The sequence below is a fragment of the Haliaeetus leucocephalus genome, unplaced genomic scaffold (assembly GCF_000737465.1).
Source record: "Haliaeetus leucocephalus isolate CR32 unplaced genomic scaffold, Haliaeetus_leucocephalus-4.0 Scaffold76, whole genome shotgun sequence".
Classification (NCBI taxonomy): Eukaryota; Metazoa; Chordata; class Aves; order Accipitriformes; family Accipitridae; genus Haliaeetus; species Haliaeetus leucocephalus.
Window position 1 is genome coordinate 1091928 of NW_010972512.1, and position 17535 is coordinate 1109462.

The following is a 17535-nucleotide window of genomic DNA, read 5'->3' on the forward strand; positions in this document are numbered from 1 at the left end:
GCCATCATCCCTGTGCTTGCTGATCAGCAGCTTTCCAAAGTCAGGGTGATGGCGATCGTGCGGTGGACATGTCCACCCTGGGGCTGCAGGTGAGCTGGATTTAGGCAGGGAGGCGAGCACCCGTGAGGGTGCCCTGCGCAGCCTCAGCAGCACCCTGGGAAGCTGGGAAGAGGGAGCAAGCCTGAGCCAAACTAGCGATATGGGCAAAACTGGGAGAAAAATTGTCATGGCCTAAGAAGTCCTAAGAAGGCAGAGCCGGTGCTTCAGAGCCTCCGACTAAAGCCAAGCCCCACAGCACCAGGGACGCGCCGGCTGCCCGAGTGGCTCCCGGTCACTGCGGGGCTGGGGCTGCTCCACTGCCCTTCTGGGTCCCAAACCCAGGGAGGATCACCAGGGGTTTCTGCTAATTGGTCTTTTGTGGGAGAGGAAAGAGACCATAAAAGAGGAAACATCAGGACATCTGACAGTCCAAAGCACGGGGCGAGATGTTTAGCAACACCCCTGGGTGCTCTTCTAGGGTGGAATCAAGAAAGCAAAGCGGCTGCAGGAGAAGGGGCAGGTGTTCAGACAGAAGCAGTGGGACCGCCCGCGGGGAATGCCTCGCACAGCCCTTCCGCATTGCTACTTGATTAACTCCTGATAAAACTCCGACCGCACGAATCTGGGCAGGGAGTCTTTCTCCATCAGGGCAAAGACCCTCTTCTGGGCCATGTCAAAGCTGGTTGGTGATGGTTCCACCAGGTTCTTCATGGTGACCGCCTTGGTGAAGTGGTCGATGTTCACCTGTGGTGGGAGTGTGAGAGGAATGGGGGCCCTGTCTTTGTGAGGGGTGGGTGATGGCATCTCCCCTCGCCTGCTCTGTCCCCCCAACAACCACGCAAACGTTACGGGGAGGGACTGCAGTAGCTTCACTTATCTGGGGGAATTATTGGTGGCTAATCTGTAAGGATGAGGTCTACCCTGCAGCAAAGCTAACACAGGGAGGAGGATTACTCTAAATTCTCATTCCTTATGATTAACATAAGCCCTCTGTGGGGAGAGGGGGCCAGGCGTGTGCTGGAGGTGCCCGTGGCAGGAGGCAGCCCAGCAGAGCTTGAGCACCCAAACAGGGGCACCAGGGCTGTGACGGGTGGGCGTGCAGCACGTGGGGATGGGGCTGCCCCTTGCCGAGGGTACGGCCCTCTGAACCCCTCAGCCGTGGTCCGAGGTGCCCTGCAGCCATCACTCTCCTTTGGGACCTCCTGGTACCGTCTCCTGCCCCGTGGCCACTGACCTCTTTGGGTGCCTCGGTCTGGATGAACTCCTCATAGATCTTCTTAGCCTTCTCTGCCATCTTCACGGGGGACTTGGTTTTCTTGTAGTCCTCACAGGCCACCCAAAACTCGACGTTCTCCTCGCTGAACTCGGAGCGCAGGAAGCTGCGGAAGCTGGCGAGCCCGTCTGGGGGGGGGGCCGAGCCCTCGCTGAGCACCAGTGGTCCCAGGGGGGCTGAGCCCTTGCTGAGCACCAGGGGGGACGTGGGATGAGGGGATGTGACCGCAGGGGGACGTGAACTTACAGGGATTTTGCAGGAGCTTCTCCAGGGAATCGCGCCACTGCAGAGCCTCCTCCGGTGATGGCCTGAAGGGAGTAAAGAAAGCCCAGGTGGTCCATGCTTGCCCCACAGCCCTGGTCTGGCATCCAGGTTTTTAAATAATTCCTTTAAAAGTGGGGAGGAATGGAGTAACGGTCTGTGGAGACTGTTGCAGAGTGGGGGAGATGGTCAAGCAATGGGGATGCCGCTGCATGCCAGCACGAGTACCCTCCTCCTGGGGAGAGCCAAGTGCCAGGGAAGGTGAGGATGGGGCTGGGTGGGCGAATTCCCCGATGCTGGAGCAGAGATGTGGCTGAACTGCAAAGCGAGTCCCCTCTGCAGCCCTGGGTCCCCTCCTTGCCCCAGCGCCGGTGCATGGGAAGGCAGAGCAGGGGGCTCTGCAGGCAGCTGGGAAGCATCCCTGTTTTCCCGCTGGGGTGGGGAAGGATGCTCCCTGCTGCGGGGGGCTGGATCATTCCAGCCCTGCGCTGCTGGGGCTGGGGTCAGCGCCCCTCCACTCCCACAGCCCGCCCGTCCCATTCCCACGCCCCGCGGCAGGGCAGGACACAGGCCTCGGCTCCCTCCCTCCCCAGTGAAAACCTTCAGTGTTTTTCATGGGCGTATTTTTCCCTCTTTTTTTTTTTCTTTTTTTTTTTTTTAAATGCGGCACTTGTACTGGGACTAAAGAGCTTTGTGGGTGTTTTTGTTTGTGGCTTTGTTGTTTTGGGGTTTTTTTTTTAAGCTCCAAGGAGTTTGACCAAGCTGCCCTGGGACACAGGGCTCCTGCCGTGTTGACCACGGGGGCCGATGCCCGGTGCTGGAGGGGAAGGGAAGCCCCCCGATGCCCCTGAGCGCTGGGCATCACTGAGCAGAGCATCCCTGGGGCCGGGGAGGGAGCAGCAGGCAGGACAACCTGCTGGTCCTGGGGGCCTTGGTGCTCAGCTGTGGGTCTGGGGAAAGTGCAGGGTGCTCCTACCCAGCCGTCTGCCTCAGGTGGCTCCAGCGGGGAGAGGAGAATGGCAGAAATGCGAGTCTTGTTCAGGTTGGGTATCCAGTCCTCACTTGTCATCAAACCACAGGCACCCAGCAGTAAAGACCATGATGGGGGCTCTGATCGTTCACTTTCTGGACCTCGAATTGCATTTGCACTTGCTCTCAAGGATGAAAAGCTCCCCCTGACCCCGCGTTTCTGCCAGGTGTCTCCCCACCCCGGTGAGGGGGAGCATCGCTGCAGCGAGCCAACACAATCCAGATTTCCTGGAAACTACCAAATTCACTTTTCCATTATCTGAATGTCCCAGGGATGATATTAACTGCGAGTGAGATGCTGATGGGTGAGTGATGCCGAGGCTGCGCAACGATGCAGTGCGAGAGAAAACAACTCCAGCCAGTGGGGAGCGAAGATGTCCTCAGGCTTTCTGCGGGGACAGCTAATGGGGACAAATGTGTCTCCTTCGCAGAGGCATCCAGGGCACAGCAGCGACCGAGTGCGAAACGCACCGTCCGTCGCGCTCCGCCTGCCCTGCTGCAGCCATCAAAGTGACTGCAGCTCTCTGCAGGCTCTCGTCGGGGTGAGCAGGGTGTTTGTCTGCACGTTGGGGTTGGGTTTGGGGGTTGTTTTGGTTTGTTTGGGGTTTTTAGCAATCCCTTGGGGGAGGGTTACCAGTTTAGAGTAACATTGCCTGGGCCGAAGGGGAACGTGGGGAGGGGGACTGATGTAAAAGAAAAAGTTGTGATTTTAAAGTGGAAATAGAAACGTGGCCTTGTCAAGAGTGGGCACGTGCCTCTCCTGGTTTTTGTCTTTACGTGGCCACTTAAGCCCTTCAAGACGAGCCCTCATTCCTGGTGCCCTGAGCAAGGCTGGCTGGGCCAGTCAGCCTCTCCTACCTCCAGCAAGTTCGATAGTCTGGGTGCTGTCAGACCTGGGTCCTCCAGCACCGTGTGTGTCTGGGCACAGCTCCAGGGCAGGGAGCAACTCCCAGGGACAGGGGCACGTGTCTCCGGGACACTCGCACGCATCCGATGGTGGCAGGGCTGAGGGGTGGCTGAAAGAGGGGTCAGGGCAGCAGCTCAGGCACCTGGCTCAGCCGCCCGAGGCTGGGCTGGAGGTACCCCAGGTGAGGCCATCACCCTACGTCCAGGCAGCCATCCTGCTTCTAGATTTAAGCCAAAATTTCTTTTCAAGGTTTATTTTGCCTCCTTTGAACTGTTAATCCTGCAGCACAGCCCATCAGCCCCTCCGGCTTCTCCTCTGCTTTGCTTTGTCATTAAACCAGCTCGGTGCTGGAGAGCAGAGGCTCAGGACGAAGGCAATAAAGTGAGAAGGTGCCATCGTCGCGGAGCTGCCCAGAGGCAGGCACCACGCCGTGGGGCCGTGCACCCAGCTCGGGGACACGCTGCCACCCCAAAGCCAGCAGGCTGTGCAAGGCTGGCACCTCTGGGCTCAGGCGGGTGACTCAGAGAAGTCCACGTGCCGAACGCCTCTGGCAAAACCGTTATCGAATAACGTGAAATCTCATCAAAAGTAAATCGAGTTTCTGCGAGAAATCTGTTTTCCATAAAGCTGTATTGCCTGGCACATCTCATGCTGCCCTGACGTAACTCTCAGAGTCCACACCTAGCCGGCGGGTCACGAGGAGCGTGCCACGAGCTGCCTGCCACGGAAAGCCAGCCGTGCCCACCCGCAGCAGGGGCTTCAGCTCCTCCACATCCCAAAAGGGGCTCGCATCCAGCCCTCCGGCCGCGCACGGGTGCCAGCACAGCCCGCCCCGGCACGATACTCACTTCTGGGCCTTGGGCGGCTTCTCCGGCTTCTCCGGGTAGGGAATGATGAAGTCAATGGCCGAGTCGGGCTTCTGGAGCAGTGTGCCCAGCTTGGTCTTGATCTCCTTGGCCCTGCAGGAGGGGATGAGCAAAGGCAGGTCAGGCAGAGGGACGGGGCAGTGGGGATGGTCCCTGCCCTGTGCCCGCACGGACCCCGCCACGGCCACTGGCGAGGTACAAAGCTGTGTAATTAATTACACATGAACAAATGGACCCTAATGCTGTAAAGGCGCCTGGCTGAGGCATTTCAAACCAGGCACTCAGAATTAGCGGCAGCTCTTGGTCTTGATCTCTTTGCTTTGTCCCCATCTGTGGCCGGGATAATTTTATCAGCTGAGCTGGCGGGCTGCTCTGAGGATGAATTAGGGGATGTGTGTGCAGCACTCAGTTTCTATAGTGATGAGCCTGGATGAAATGCTGGTGAGATGAAGGAGCTGCCTTCGGAGAGGAGGCTGTGCAGGGTGCCATGCTGGGCTGCACAGCGGTGCCAGCCCCACTCCGAGCCCCGTCCCACGTTGCGCCCGCCAGCCCCCCGCTGCCAACAGCATTTGGAGCAGGGTGCCCTAATATATATATCTATGTAGTCTCTAGATAAGTAATATATAAGCCTTATGTCTGCAATGGGAAGGGTCCTGCAAACAGGTACCTGCCGGGTGCTGTTTTCCCTGGGCAGAGGGGGAAGAAGGGTTTCGGGAGTGGAAGTATTCCCACTGCCAAAGGCTGAGTGCCAGGCACCGCTGCCACGAGGCCACACTCCAGACCTCCATTTGGAGGACACAGACACAAGAGGGGTCCCGGGGCTTGACAGCAGGTCCAGCTGTCTCCCAAAATGTTCCCTTTTGTGGAAATACAATTTGCAACGTGGTCCCGAGCACCTAAAGCCACCGAGGAGGCTCCTCTCTGCCACACCTTGGTAGCAAGAGCGAGCCGAGCTTTTGCAGAGAACACTCAGGTGTGCTGCATAAGACTGAAGAAATAAAGGGCTGAAAATGGACCCCCCCAAACCCCATCTTTGCAGGGCAGGGCTTTTCCCTGGCACAGCAACATTTGGTGGCTTCCAGGTCATCTTGCTGGCCCAGAAGGTGAATGAGAGCAAGGGGACACACGGCTTCCCCACGAGCCGGCTGGGCTCAGTGCCTTTGCCACAGTGTGGCTGTCAAAACCGGTACCAGCAGCTCCCTGGCTTCAGGGCTCACTGCGCTTCTCCTCTCTGCTGTTTATTTTCAGGAGCCCTCTGTGGATGATCGCACCCTTGCTATGTCGGAGCAGAGCAGACCCAGAAACCCAACTGTTTTCATGGAAAATGTCAGCAGCTACAGGGACAGCTTCCACTGCTTGCACTTCTGAGAAAACTTGAATCTTGCCTGGAAAGACCAGGACCTTAGGTGAAGGGTGATGAGGTCCCCACGCTCCCACACTGCGGTGTCTCTGGGACAGGGATGCTGCCATGCACCGTTCGTCCTGCTCCCTCCAAAAAATAAATAAAATGCAGATAAATGCTCCGAGCCGGAGCTGGCTCCTGATGCCCAGAGCCTGGGGCTGGCTCTCCTGCGAGCCTCAGGTGCCCCTTGGCACCCCACAGGCTGGCACTGCCATGCTGGGACCCCCGTGGCACAGCCACGACCCACATGGATGGCAGAGCTGCAGCAAGGAGGAGCAGGTGAAGGGGGCAGGAGCCGCAGCCCCCTTCACACCAAAGCAATGGGTGGGTGCAGAGGGTGCCCCAGGAAAGCCGATGGGGCAGGACAGCCTCTCCCTCGGCTCTGCTTTCCCAGACATCTGTGCTTGTGGCCATGGTGCTCCGCAGGGAAGGGGACACGTGGGCTCAGGCAGCATCTTTCAAAGAGGGGCTAAGCAGAAATGCCAGCTGCCCCCTGGTCCCTCTCCCTGCCACCACCCAAAGCTCAGGAGGGCAGAGCTGGGGATGCTGCCACGGCTGACCTGCTGCCGGTGCCGGGTGCCATGCACCAGGGACGGTCCCCTCCAGGCGATCGGACCGTGTGCCCGATCGCAGGGGTTTCATCTGGCAGGAGCAGGGGTGAAGAGCAAGGGGGAAGGGGCTCACCCACCTCTGAAGAGAGGACGGTGGATGCCAGGGGTCCTGAGAAGGCAGGGGGGAAAACATGGGTTGTGCCTGGAGAAAGCCAAATCTAACACATGAGGTGGGAAGACACTGTGGGTATCGCTGTCTGAGCAGAACCTGAGGACCCCCCTACCCTGCTGCGGACAAAGCCAACACACACACAAGATTTGGACGCAACTGACGGCGGCTTCACGCAGCAGCAAGCGCTTTCCTGGATAATGCTTAGACGTGGTTCAAAATCTTGCTCTCCGATTCCCACCCTCTGACAGTGACTTATGGCCAACATCTGTCAGGCTCAATGGGCACTAATGGTCCTAATGGCCCTGAGCAGCCCCAGCTGAGCCCCACACCCTGCCCACGGCCCCAGACTCCATTCAAGCTCAGCCCTGGGGCTGCCTTCTTTTGGGCTGTGCTCTAAGTGAGCTTCTCCCCAGCCTGGTCTCCTGGATTGGTGTTGGACCTATGTCGCAGCCCCACTGCCTGCTGCTCCCAATGGGGCTCCCTGGATGGCTCCATCTCCTTCCCATCCCATAGCATTGTTGATGAACCATCAGTGGTTGCCCACCCTGCTGAAGCTCCGCAGGTTCTGGAGTGGGGACAGCAGCAAGAACCTCCCCCCACCACCCCGAGCAAGTCCTCGGCTGTGGGATTTTTGTGAAATAAGGGCAGACGGCGGAGATGAGGAAGCTTGTTGAAAGGCAGCAAGAAAGGACAGCCAGAGGGCTGAGCGCTTGCAGGCTGGCGGGAGGGAAGCACTATTTAAAGACATCATCCTGGCATCCTCCAGCAGATGTATTACAAGCTTTCAAGCAAGGCTTCAGCAAAGGCTAAACAGCAGGGTAAAAAAAGGCAGTTATAAATGAAAAGGCATCCTTCAAAAACCCCCCAGCTATGTCCGAGTGGGAAAAAGCAAGAGGACCGTAAACTGTGGAAGGTTAAGTGTGAGAACATATGGGAGCGAGCCAAGAAAAAGTCTGAGAAACAGCTTCCAAGAAGCGTTAAAAGAAAATATGGGCTCTGTCAAACACATCAAGAGCAAGAAGGCTGCTGGGGAGGGCCAGGAGAGACTCCAGCTTTAAAAACAAAACAAAAAAGAGAAGCTCAAAGAGAAGTTAAAGCTAGAGCTGAAAACTAAAGCTGCTGCTGTGCCCGAGGGCAGGGAGGTGCCGGAGGGAATGCCCCTTGAGGGGAAAAAAGGCTCCAGGGGGCATTCGAGGAGCCATAACGCTGCAAGTGTGATGCTGTACGGGCAAGTCAGCAGCAGCTGCATCCGAGAGCCGTGGTGGACACATGGACAAATATGGACTATTGGAGAGGAGTCGAGGCAGCTCTGGCAGTAGGAAGAGATTCCTTCAAAACTATCGGCCCTCTCTGAAGAGGCCAGCAAGCACGTGCCTTGGGGAGAGTCAGGGGTACGAGCCCCTCGGCTCTGCAGGGGATCTTGGATGGGCTCTCCAGACCCAGCTGCAAGGGGGAAGGTCATTTCATGGCTGACAGCGTGGGGAACGGCGTGGGAAAGGTAGTACGCAACGCGGAGGGGACATGGTGTGTTTTCCTCGGTGGGGACAGTCCTAGGGGAACACGGGCTGGGACCGTGCTGTTAAACATAGCACGTGCGTGGGGAGAAGGGGGTCAGCGGCCGAGCAGCAGATAACTGCACTACCCGGGTACAGCACTTTGGGACCAGTTGTGAGGAACTGCAGGAAGGTCTCGTGAGACTGGCAGGGAAGTAGCTGTTGAAATGCCTCGTAGACCAATACGAAACGATGCACATAGGACAAACTCAGTCCTAACTCCGTGTATAGAAGTGTAAGTGAAGCTGCCTTCAAGAGTGAGGATTTGAGTGCATAACGGAGGTCAGTGAAAGCATAAGCATAGCAGCAGTGGAAAAAAAGACTAATTTAGTATTAGAAAGTAGCAGAAGAGTAACATATATGACAGCAGAGCAGAAACTTGTGGATCACCCACATCTGGAAGAGTGCTGCTCGGCCACCCGTGAGGAGGAGGCTGCAGGAGACGAGGTGAGGGGGCACGAGGATGGCCGAAAGGCACATTTCAGACAAAGGCATTGTCACAGGTCCGCGCTCCCGTTTGTGCCTGTGATGGGAATCTGCCTTGCTTTCAGGCAAGCAGCGTCAGCCTCCGGTGGCACAGCTTCAGCTGGCGAAGGGGGTGCTTCTCTCGAGCTCCTCCCAGGTCAGCGAATGCCACCCTCATCTAAAACCCAGGACTAAGGCATTTGCAGCTGTGAGGAAATCCTCACTGGGTAATTCACGTGTAAAGTCTTCTACCAAGTTTCCTCCTTAGGTGAAGGATCGAGTGCCCTGCTGCTGCAAGGAGACCCCAGCCTCGTGCGGTGGCCTCCCTTCCATCTCTGCTTCTCACCGGACCCCCTCCAAAACCCCTCCAGCTCCGAGGAGAGAGCAGGTTTCGATCAGCAGGGAAATGGCTGGGAGCCTGCCTGGGTTCCCAAAGGGTGAGAGAAGCCTGGGAAGCACCACCACTACCCGGGGCAGGTTTTGAGGCAAGCGCTGGGGCAGAGGGGGATGAAGATGAGGATGGGTGCCACGAGCGGGACAGAGCGGGTGCTCTGCACAGGGCCAAGCCTCGTGAGAGGGACCGGGGCCAGCTAATCCACGTGCGAGGGAGACACAGGCAGTTAAAGAGGATTTTGAGGCTTTTTGGAGCCAGGGCTGTTTTCGCCCCAGAAAGGCAACCGCTTTCCTGCTTTTTTTCCTCCCCACGTTTTGCAAATATTAAGATCTGAAGGCAACGCGCTCCTGCTCCAGAACCACAGAGGGGAGCAGCTCAGGTTGAGGAGTGGGTTTGGGGCAGAGACGTTCCGGAGGGGAGAGTTTGGGACTGGATCAGCGCTTGCCCCCACCCCGAGGGTCCCAGCCACTCGCAGCATCCTGCTGAGCCGCCGCCAGCAACCCTCCCCTCCCTCCCAGTCCAGAGCTGGACGATCCCAGTCCCTGTAAGAGATGTCCATCGTGGGGATGTGCTGCAGGATGAGCTTCTCTGCCCCCCGGTCCCCCCCACGGCGTGCCCAGGCTGGCCGCTCTCACCTCTCCAGGCACGTGTGGGGTAGCGCTGCTAATCCTTTGCACATCTTGGCAGGCTGTCGTTCTCCTCGGCCGCAAGAACAGTATGAGCGATGGCTAACGCAAGCAGCGGTGCCTTCGTCTGCAGCCCAGCTCCCCCCTCTCCCTCCTATATAGCACCGGGAGCTGGACCCCCGCCAGCCCTGTAACCAATGCCGTCCGTCCCGCCGCAGCTGGCCCCGGCCCCGGCGGCTTCTGGATTTTGTTTTCTCCGCTCTAAGCTCACAGAGGGGGGGAAAACATGGGTTTTCTGGGGTGAGATCAGGTAATCAAATTGGAAGGGCCAAGCTGCTGTTTGGGGGGGCTTCAGGAAGCCCACAGGGTTTCTTCTTAATGACATATCAGGCTTCAGGTCAGTATTTAGAAGAGCCAGGTAGAAATGCTTCATTCAAGCAAGGTTTTTTCCAATGAAAAATGTTACTTTCATAAAAATAAAAGTGCTTACAAGAAGTCTTGCTGTTGATTTAAAGGCTGTGGCTAATGTCAAAATATCCAGAGTTTCAACAGTGGTTATCGGCTGGTGGATAACAGTGGCCTTTGTTCCTTAACAAATTCACTTTAATGTAAGCTTAAAAAAACCCAAACATCTTTTAATCATAGCAAATGTTCTGGTTTTATGTGACAGTGACGCTTTGATGAGGCCAAAAAGAATTCCTACCCAGAATTTTGTTATGTGGAAAATTTGGACACTTTTCCCACACCCTTCAGAGCAGTAGGACACACACCAGAGCCCACAGCTGCCCATGATGTGGGGTGTGGGGCCTGAGCAGGGACCGGTCCCCAGCTCCCCCTGCATGGCTCTGCCCCATCGCTGCCCCACCAGGACACAGCCCCTTGTTCACCTAAAAGCTTGGGTGTTGCACAGCGTCATGGTGTTTCTGTTTGCTCTGGTAAGGTCTGTTTGATTGCTCCACTAACTCGCAATCCTGGAGCCAGTCGTGACATCTGCGGCACAAGTTTCTCCCAGGCTCAGCCAGGCACCCAAGCACGGTGTAGGTGCAACCCCAGCAAGTGAGGCTGCCTGCCGAGAGGCAAATCATGGCAAACACAGGGACTAGCCTGGCTCTGAGGGGTCCCATAGCCCAAGCCCCGACTTAATGGCTCCCCACGGCCACCCAGGGGGAGGATGTGCTGCAGCCAGCAGCTGCAGCGGAGTCACTCCTAACACTCTTTGGAGTGGAGAGGGTAACCACAGCCACCCAGGAGGCTTCCCTCCTGCCTTCCACCGGGGATGTGACAGTCCATCCTCAGCTGGATCACCTGGGGCATGGCTTGTCGTGGGGGTCTGCACGGCTGGACTAGAGCTGGCACAAGGGGGAAGCCCTCAAACACAGGTGGCGCGGCTGTGGGGGCCTCGGCGCCAACTCTTTCGCAGTTTGTGTAGCAGGACTCGCTCACACCCACGCAGACCTTTGCCACCCCACACCAGTGCCTGTACAATTACGCCTGCTCCAGCACAGGCACGCACGGACTGTGTGCGGCTCTGCTCTGCCTCCATCTCCTGCTTCACCCCAGCCAGGGCATCCCCTGGGCATCTCGCTCAGGGTTCACCCTGGAAATTCTGCCACGTGCCTGCCCCTGACCTCGGCTGCCTGGGCAACTATGAAAATGTGCATCCGAGTGCCTTGTTTAACACTCGGAGCTGGGAATAGGAGACCTTGCTCCCAACCTGGCTGTCAACACCCCAAGGGCACTAATGGCCAAAATTGCCCTGATCAGCCCCACCTGCCCCCTCAGACCAGGGCTACATTTAAACCCAGCCCTGGGACCTCTTTCCCACCCGAAGTGGTATCAGGAGTATGCCTGGCTCTGGATCCTGGGTGGACTTTGGACCTGCATTGCAATCCTGTCTCCTGCTGTTCTGGGATTACGCAGCAAGCCGGTGTCTGCGTTTCAGCACGTGAGTGCAGTAACCGAAAGCTAGAAGTCTGCTGGAAATTGTGCCTCCCTGGAGAGCTTGGGCAAGCTTTTTACTGGTTTGTAATGCGAATCGAATGAAAAAAGTACAGCCTAAAATTTCAGAGGGTGAGGTGCTCAAATGGCATTTGCCTGGGCTTGGGCTGATTAGAGACCCCCCTCCCCAGATGCACCCAAGTAGGGGTGCCAGACCTGGGGCCCGGGACAGGGGGGGGGCTGCCCCTTTGTGCTGCCAGGCATTGATGTGCCTGCCAGCCCCTCTTGTGCCTTGCAGAGGGGGGAAAGGAAACAACGGCAGACACAGACAATGGAGGTACTTCACTCCTTTGCAGGCTGCTATCATCTTGCCCTTTTCACAGAGGAGTTGGGGGGAGGCTCTGTTACTAGCATAGAGGTGCCTTACCCCAATTTGGGGATAGCCCAGTTGCCCTGTTTCCCAGCAGCTGGGGTGCAGCTCTCCAAGGGACTGCAGCCTTGCAAGCTCAGCAGGTTTGCTGGGCTGTGCCAGTTGCTCTCGGGGCCAAAGAGCACGTCGGGGGGCCATTTGTTTGCTAGCAGGGATGTCACCAGGGTACCCCAAGTGCCAGGTCAGCGCCTGCCAGCTCGGTGGCTGCTTTGAAAAGCTCCTTAGAGGCCGAGGTGCTGTTTTTGCAGGGTGCTTTGCCAGCCAGCTGGGCACCTCCTGGCACAGAGGGGAGTGGGTGGCAGCGAGGGGTGGGCGAGAGGTGCCGGCGGTTCTCACAGCTGCCGGGGCTGGGAAGGGCGGCGGGGCCACGGGACCACATGGGAAGCCCCCGCAGCCTCATGCTCGGCTGCTGAGCTGTTGGGAGTGCGGTGGTTTTTTCTCATTAATCTTCAATAATAAAGTCAGCATCGGAAATCCCGGGGGAGCTCAGATCTGTGGGATCAGGCGGTTTGTGCGAGTGCGGTCCAGGAGACACCCAGCACCCTTACATCCTCTCCTTTCAGCTGGGGCTGTGTGGCCTGGAAGCAGCCAGCCTCTCCAGGCATGCCAGGGGCATGGCTCCAGCTCTGCAGAGCTCCTGCTGCTCGGAGGAGCCTAGAGCTTTGCCCTGTGACACCCCAGGGAGGAATTGGGTCTCTCCCCTAAAGACTTGTAACTACTTTACTTCTTTCAGTCCTCGGTGGGCAAATCCCCTGCTCCTGTGGCTCTGCTGTAGTTCCGTGACCAATACTCTGTAATCTCTTCCGCAGCCCCAGCGTGGGGGTTTAATGAATGCAGAGAGTAAGTTGGGGAAATTGAGGTCCAACACGAGCGACAAAGCTTCATGTGAGAAGGTGATAAGGAAGCGATACTGTGTGCTGGGACTGCAGTTGTGCATTTTAGCAGAGACTTATCTGAAGCACTGAGAAAGAAACCCTGTACCATTGAGCAGCAACAAGGGTTACACAGAAATAGCTTGTATTTTCCGCAGACCTTTGTCCAGTGAGAAATGTTTGGTTTGTGCATTTCAAGGCTTTAGAGTGCTAAGAAAATATTTCCAATAAGAAACTACCCAGACCTTCCTTTTCTTCCCACGACAGCTTAATTTCTTTAAGAGCCCTTCTGGGAGGGTTTCTTGGAGATCCAAGTACACTCCAAGGACCAGATTGTCTTGTGTACACAATGGCCTGTTTCCTCCAAGAGCGCTCTAGGTTTGTGCCTTGCAACTGCCCCCTCAAAAGCCACGTGGAATCTTGCATTACACCAGATTTATCCTGGGCTCTGTTATTTCAAGACTTTATTATCCTTTCTAACAACTTGCCTTTTATAGAAGGTAGCCTCGCTGCTTTGCAGTTTCCTGGTTCCCACTGGAACTTTTTAAAAATTAGCATCATATTTAACAACATTGGCTTTTTGGTAGAGGGATCACTGTAATTCTCACCCAGGCGAGTATTTGGCAATTCATCTGAGTGCTCCTTCTGGCAGATTTTTAACCATGTGTTCTAAAAATGGGGTTAGCTTTTTTTTTTTTTAAATTTTTTTTCCCCTCAGTGCCTTGGGACAGTCATGCAAATGTGTGTCCCCTAAGGAATGAATCTAGCGTGAGCTCCTTTACAGCAAAGGTCAATGCAAGGAACTCACCAAGCTTTTCCATGATGGCTCTTTCCTTCTCTTAGAGCCTGATCACGTCGTGTCCCCAGGGCTCTCTGGAGAGCTTTCTGCTTCTCACATAGTCATGATTAATTTTTATGCCTTTGGGATGTTTTCCTCAAATCTTCTGTGGCCTGCCTTTCACCTGTAACTTTCCAGAGCTTGTATTCTTTTTTTACTCTCTCATCTGTATGCAACTTCCACTTCCTCTAAGGTCTTGCCGCTTCAGGTATTCATTTCCACTCCCCTGTATAAGCACATCACCTTTTTTAAGGCTAGTCTACCTCTCATTTCCTTTTTGACATTAAAGTTACTGCTTTTGCTCTCACCAGGACAGTCTGATCAGTAATTATGGCTCTGTGGCCCCTCATTTGTTACCTTTGAGCTAAGCCCTGTGCATGGTTCAGGAGTCACTTGGGTGACACAGAGTGTGGGGTTACGCCATCCCACTGCCTCCACCAAGCTTCTGAGGTCCAGCCTGATATTAAAACACTTGTGCAGAAGGAAGGAGCCGGGGGATCCCAGCTCCCTCTACTTGCTGCATCCAAGTCACTGACACAGGAGCCACGGGTGAGGTCGAAGAGGAGAAAACCCTAGAAAGCAGCGTTACCCGGAGCACTAGGACTCTGGCCAGCTGGGAATTCGGGAGTCACGTAAGTCCTGCATCCCAGCTGCTGAGCTGCCAAGTTCCTCGACCCCAAGCATGAAGCCTGAGAACAGCCAGGGCTGCAGCTGGGACACAGTGCTGCTCGTCGAGCCTGCTCTGTGCCTGCAGCAGGGACCTGCTCCCCTTCCAGCACCCGGGCAGCGTGGGGCAGGGGCAAGCCCACCCCAAGATGTGCATGAGGCTGGCCTCTCTTGCACATGCAGAGCACCCTTGGGAACAGGGCTGAGCTCTGGTTCACTTGTGTCCATAAGGAAATCCCAGAGGAGCCAGCAGTGACAGGTGTCTTCAAGTCAATGCAATTATTTGCATGGTGTTTATGCTACTATAGGTACTAAAGTGACAGCCTGGATCTGAACACCAGCATCCCTGTAGCAGTCCCTCTGCACCCAGAGCAGATCGATGAGGATGAGGCACATGCTGCATGTCTGCAGAGACCTACTGCCAGAGCCAGCACCCCAGGCACAGAAGAAACTGCTGTGCAGCTTGCAGGAGCTCCGCTATCCAAGCGGCACTGGTGCCACCGTGTGCTCTGTGGGGTGCAGCCTCAGCACAGGCAGCTGCTCACTGTCTCTGCTGTCCTGTGGCTGTCTACAGCATGGCCACTTGCCCGTGTGCTTTCCTTGAAGTGTCACCAAAAGACACAATCTGTGAACAGATGCAGTTGGGTTGGCAACGTGCAGCAGGCAAACACAATTTCAACACAAAGCTGGCACAAACAGACCACTCATAGGATTTTATTTACAGCCTGAATTCAAGAAATTGCCTGGATTACACCATTTTTAGCCAGATTTACATGCTGGATCCAGGCAGCAGAGCACATTGTTTCTCCTCACCCACCAGCCAGGAGCTGCATTTTTGATCACTTGACAGAATCACCTGCCATGCAAAGAAGTGTACCTCTATCTCCATGTTAGCCATGCAAGCAGCCCGCTCCTCTCCCGCGTGTGCATTCATCCTCGGCCCCGAAGAGCATCTGAACGGGCCAAGGAATCAAAGCTCTTTCCTGCCCATCCCTTTTGCCCTACGTGCCCTGCTGTGGCACTGCCTTTCCCAGCTTGTGGATGGCCCTGTTCTCCAGCACCTCCACCTTCCCCTCGCCTGGCTGCAGCACACTGGCCACCATAGCCCTGGCCACTGTTTCCACAGGCACTGAGTAAGCAGTGGGGAAGACCCGAGCCACAACACCCAGAAACTGCTGGGCCATCCACTCTGTGGGCCGGGACTCCTGGCGGTTGCACAGCAGCACCCTGCAGAGTGAGGAGGTAAGGTGGGTCAGGCTGAAACCATCCCCTGGGGCAAAGCTAGCAACTGGGTTCTCCCGCTGCACTGGTGGCCCAGCCCAGCTTGATAAACCCACATGGGGGCCACGGGGCTTTGGCAAGGTCCCAAAAAGTGACTGAGCTGAGCCCTGGGACATTAAACTCCTTTCCCCGCAGTGCTGCCAAAACCAGGATGCCAGTTCTCCCAGGCAGCAAGAGCACAGTACAGCTGCAAGGATACAGGTGAGTATCCCCTTTCCGTGTAAGGTCAAGGTCTGTGCAGAGACAAGTTTTGACCTATGTCCCCCAACCTCTGCTTTCAACTCAAGCCTCTCCTTGCATGGCACATGACACTAGCGTTGGGATGGGCACTGGGAGACTGCTGCACTTGCTCCCTGCAGTGCTGGGAAGAGGTGTGCTTGTCCAGGAGCTGCATTTGCACCTGGTGGCTTTCTCCACTTCCCTCCCCAGCCCTCCACTTATACATCCTTTCTCTCTTTCTCCGTCTCCCAGCCCACGGCCCTGGCAACCCTCCACCTGAGTCCTGTGCCCTCCCTCCTCCACCGCTACTCACGCTGGCCGGAGAATGGTACAGCGATCAAAACCAACGGCCTGGACCAGGTTCTCCACTTCTCCCTGTCAGAGCAGTCGGGCAGGATGAAAGGAGACAAGGATGACTGCAAGCACCATCCATGCCGCCCCGTGAATCGGGGGGAGAGTCGCCGAGCTGTGTGCAGGATGGCACCAATGCCAGTGCAAAGGTGGTGCAGGCCAGGCACTGCCTGGGCAGCGAGCAGCAATCGTGGGGCGAGTGTCCTCGGTGGACACATCGACTTTTAGTCAGCAGCGCACCCTTGCAACCATCATGCTAACTGCAACTGGACACAGTGTCCAGCCTGGGGATCCCGGCACAGGACACTGGCAGACAGCAGCAAAACCAGCAGATGTTGGGAGCTGCAGCACACAACACACTGGGAAAACTTTCACGATGGGTATGGTCCCACCTGGGAAGCCTGTGGGCTCTCTCCCTCTGGACAGTTCACATCTCAGCTGGACACAGCCCTGAGCCTTCCCACCTAGCTGTGACACCATCCATCCCAGCCTGGGGTTGCGCAGCTGGGGCCGGGCTGGAGACCCCCGCGGGTCTTTCTGTGGTTTGAAGAGGGAGGCGGATGCTGCGTGCAGGTGTCGCGCTGCTTTGGACGAAGCCAGTTGCACGCCTGTCCAGCCAGCCCCCTTCCCTTGTCCCCCAGCACCGGGAGGACCCCCAGAGCCATTTGTGTCTCTTGAGACCTCAGCTCCTGCTTCATTCCCGAGCATCCCGGCATTTTGTGACTCCTACAGGAGCGCCGGGGAGCCCACCCCAGCTGCCCCCTCACCTTCACGCGGAGGTAGAGGAAGCGGCTGTGCTGGTTTGCCCCCTGGGAGGACTGCAGGACAAAGTGTTTGCAGCCCCCCGCCCGCGCCAGCTCCGCTGCCTGCGCGACGTAGTCCCGATCCACGCGCACGAAGCCGTCCTGCGGGGAAAGCGGGAAGGAGGGTCGGTGTGGCAGGGAGAAGGCAGGCAGGGGGCGAGGGTGGGCAGGACCCCTGCCCCCATCCCCCGGGGTGAGGTGAGGTGGGATGGGGGGGTCCCGCTCACCACGCCAGCCTTGGCCCTGGTGGTGCCCAGGCAGCAGAAGCCGACGTCGTGTCCCTGGAAGGCGGCGGCGTGCTCGCTCAGCCGCTCGAAGTCCACCACCGCCTGCTCCTGCGGGGAGGCTGAGGGTCAGCGCACCCACCCCGGCCGCTCCTCGGGGGACCCCCCCCTCCGCACCCCCGGCCCTGCGCACCACGGCCGCCTCCGTCTCCTCGCCCAGGCTCAGCCGGCGCCGCCCGACCAGCGTCACCCTGGCGAAGAGCCGCCGGGCCAGCAGCTCCCGCAGCAGCGCCCGGCCCGTCTCCCCCGAAGCACCCAGGACGAAGCAGGCCCTGCCGCCACCTCCGCTGCCTGATGCCGCCGCCATGTTGAGGG

At 57.1% G+C, this 17535-nt stretch overlaps 2 protein-coding genes across 3 annotated transcripts; both read right to left on the bottom strand.

Annotated features, from left to right (window-relative positions):
- Window positions 1–360: 360 nt before the first annotated feature.
- RGS5 (regulator of G-protein signaling 5) lies at window positions 361–9663 on the bottom strand. 2 transcript variants are annotated; one of them, XM_010580864.1, is made up of 5 exons: window positions 9548–9663; window positions 4358–4468; window positions 1559–1620; window positions 1274–1440; window positions 361–783 (listed from the first exon to the last, which is right to left on the bottom strand). In XM_010580864.1, exons 1-5 carry the CDS (start codon window positions 9589–9591, stop codon window positions 622–624), a joined length of 546 nt encoding a protein of 181 aa, XP_010579166.1. In that variant the 5' UTR covers window positions 9592–9663; the 3' UTR covers window positions 361–621. The 2 variants fall into 2 exon arrangements, with proteins under 2 accessions (XP_010579166.1, XP_010579174.1); XM_010580872.1 differs by having other exon boundaries at window positions 622–783; window positions 1259–1440; window positions 9548–9591.
- Window positions 9664–14999: 5336 nt separating this feature from the next.
- On the bottom strand, window positions 15000–17527 carry HTATIP2 (HIV-1 Tat interactive protein 2, 30kDa). The gene is made up of 5 exons (XM_010581976.1): window positions 17354–17527; window positions 17164–17271; window positions 16901–17038; window positions 16096–16157; window positions 15000–15509 (listed from the first exon to the last, which is right to left on the bottom strand). The coding sequence occupies exons 1-5, from the start codon at window positions 17525–17527 to the stop codon at window positions 15284–15286; spliced, it is 708 nt and encodes a 235-aa protein (XP_010580278.1). The 3' UTR covers window positions 15000–15283.
- Window positions 17528–17535: the final 8 nt, after the last annotated feature.

Coding starts and splice junctions, on each gene's coding strand:
- HTATIP2 (XM_010581976.1), bottom strand. CDS start 17,527: ATGGCGGCGGCATCAGGCAGCGGAGGTGGCGGCAGGGCCTGCTTCGTC. Junction 17,272..17,353: donor AGGAGACGGAGGCGGCCGTG/GTGCGCAGGGCC, acceptor GCCTCCCCGCAG/GAGCAGGCGGTGGTGGACTT. Junction 15,510..16,095: donor TGTACCATTCTCCGGCCAGC/GTGAGTAGCGGT, acceptor CTCACTCTGCAG/GGTGCTGCTGTGCAACCGCC.
- RGS5 (XM_010580872.1), bottom strand. CDS start 9,591: ATGTGCAAAGGATTAGCAGCGCTACCCCACACGTGCCTGGAGAG. Junction 1,441..1,558: donor GAAGCTCCTGCAAAATCCCT/GTAAGTTCACGT, acceptor CCCCCCCCCCAG/ACGGGCTCGCCAGCTTCCGC. Junction 784..1,258: donor AAGAGGTCAGTGGCCACGGG/GCAGGAGACGGT, acceptor CTCCCACCACAG/GTGAACATCGACCACTTCAC.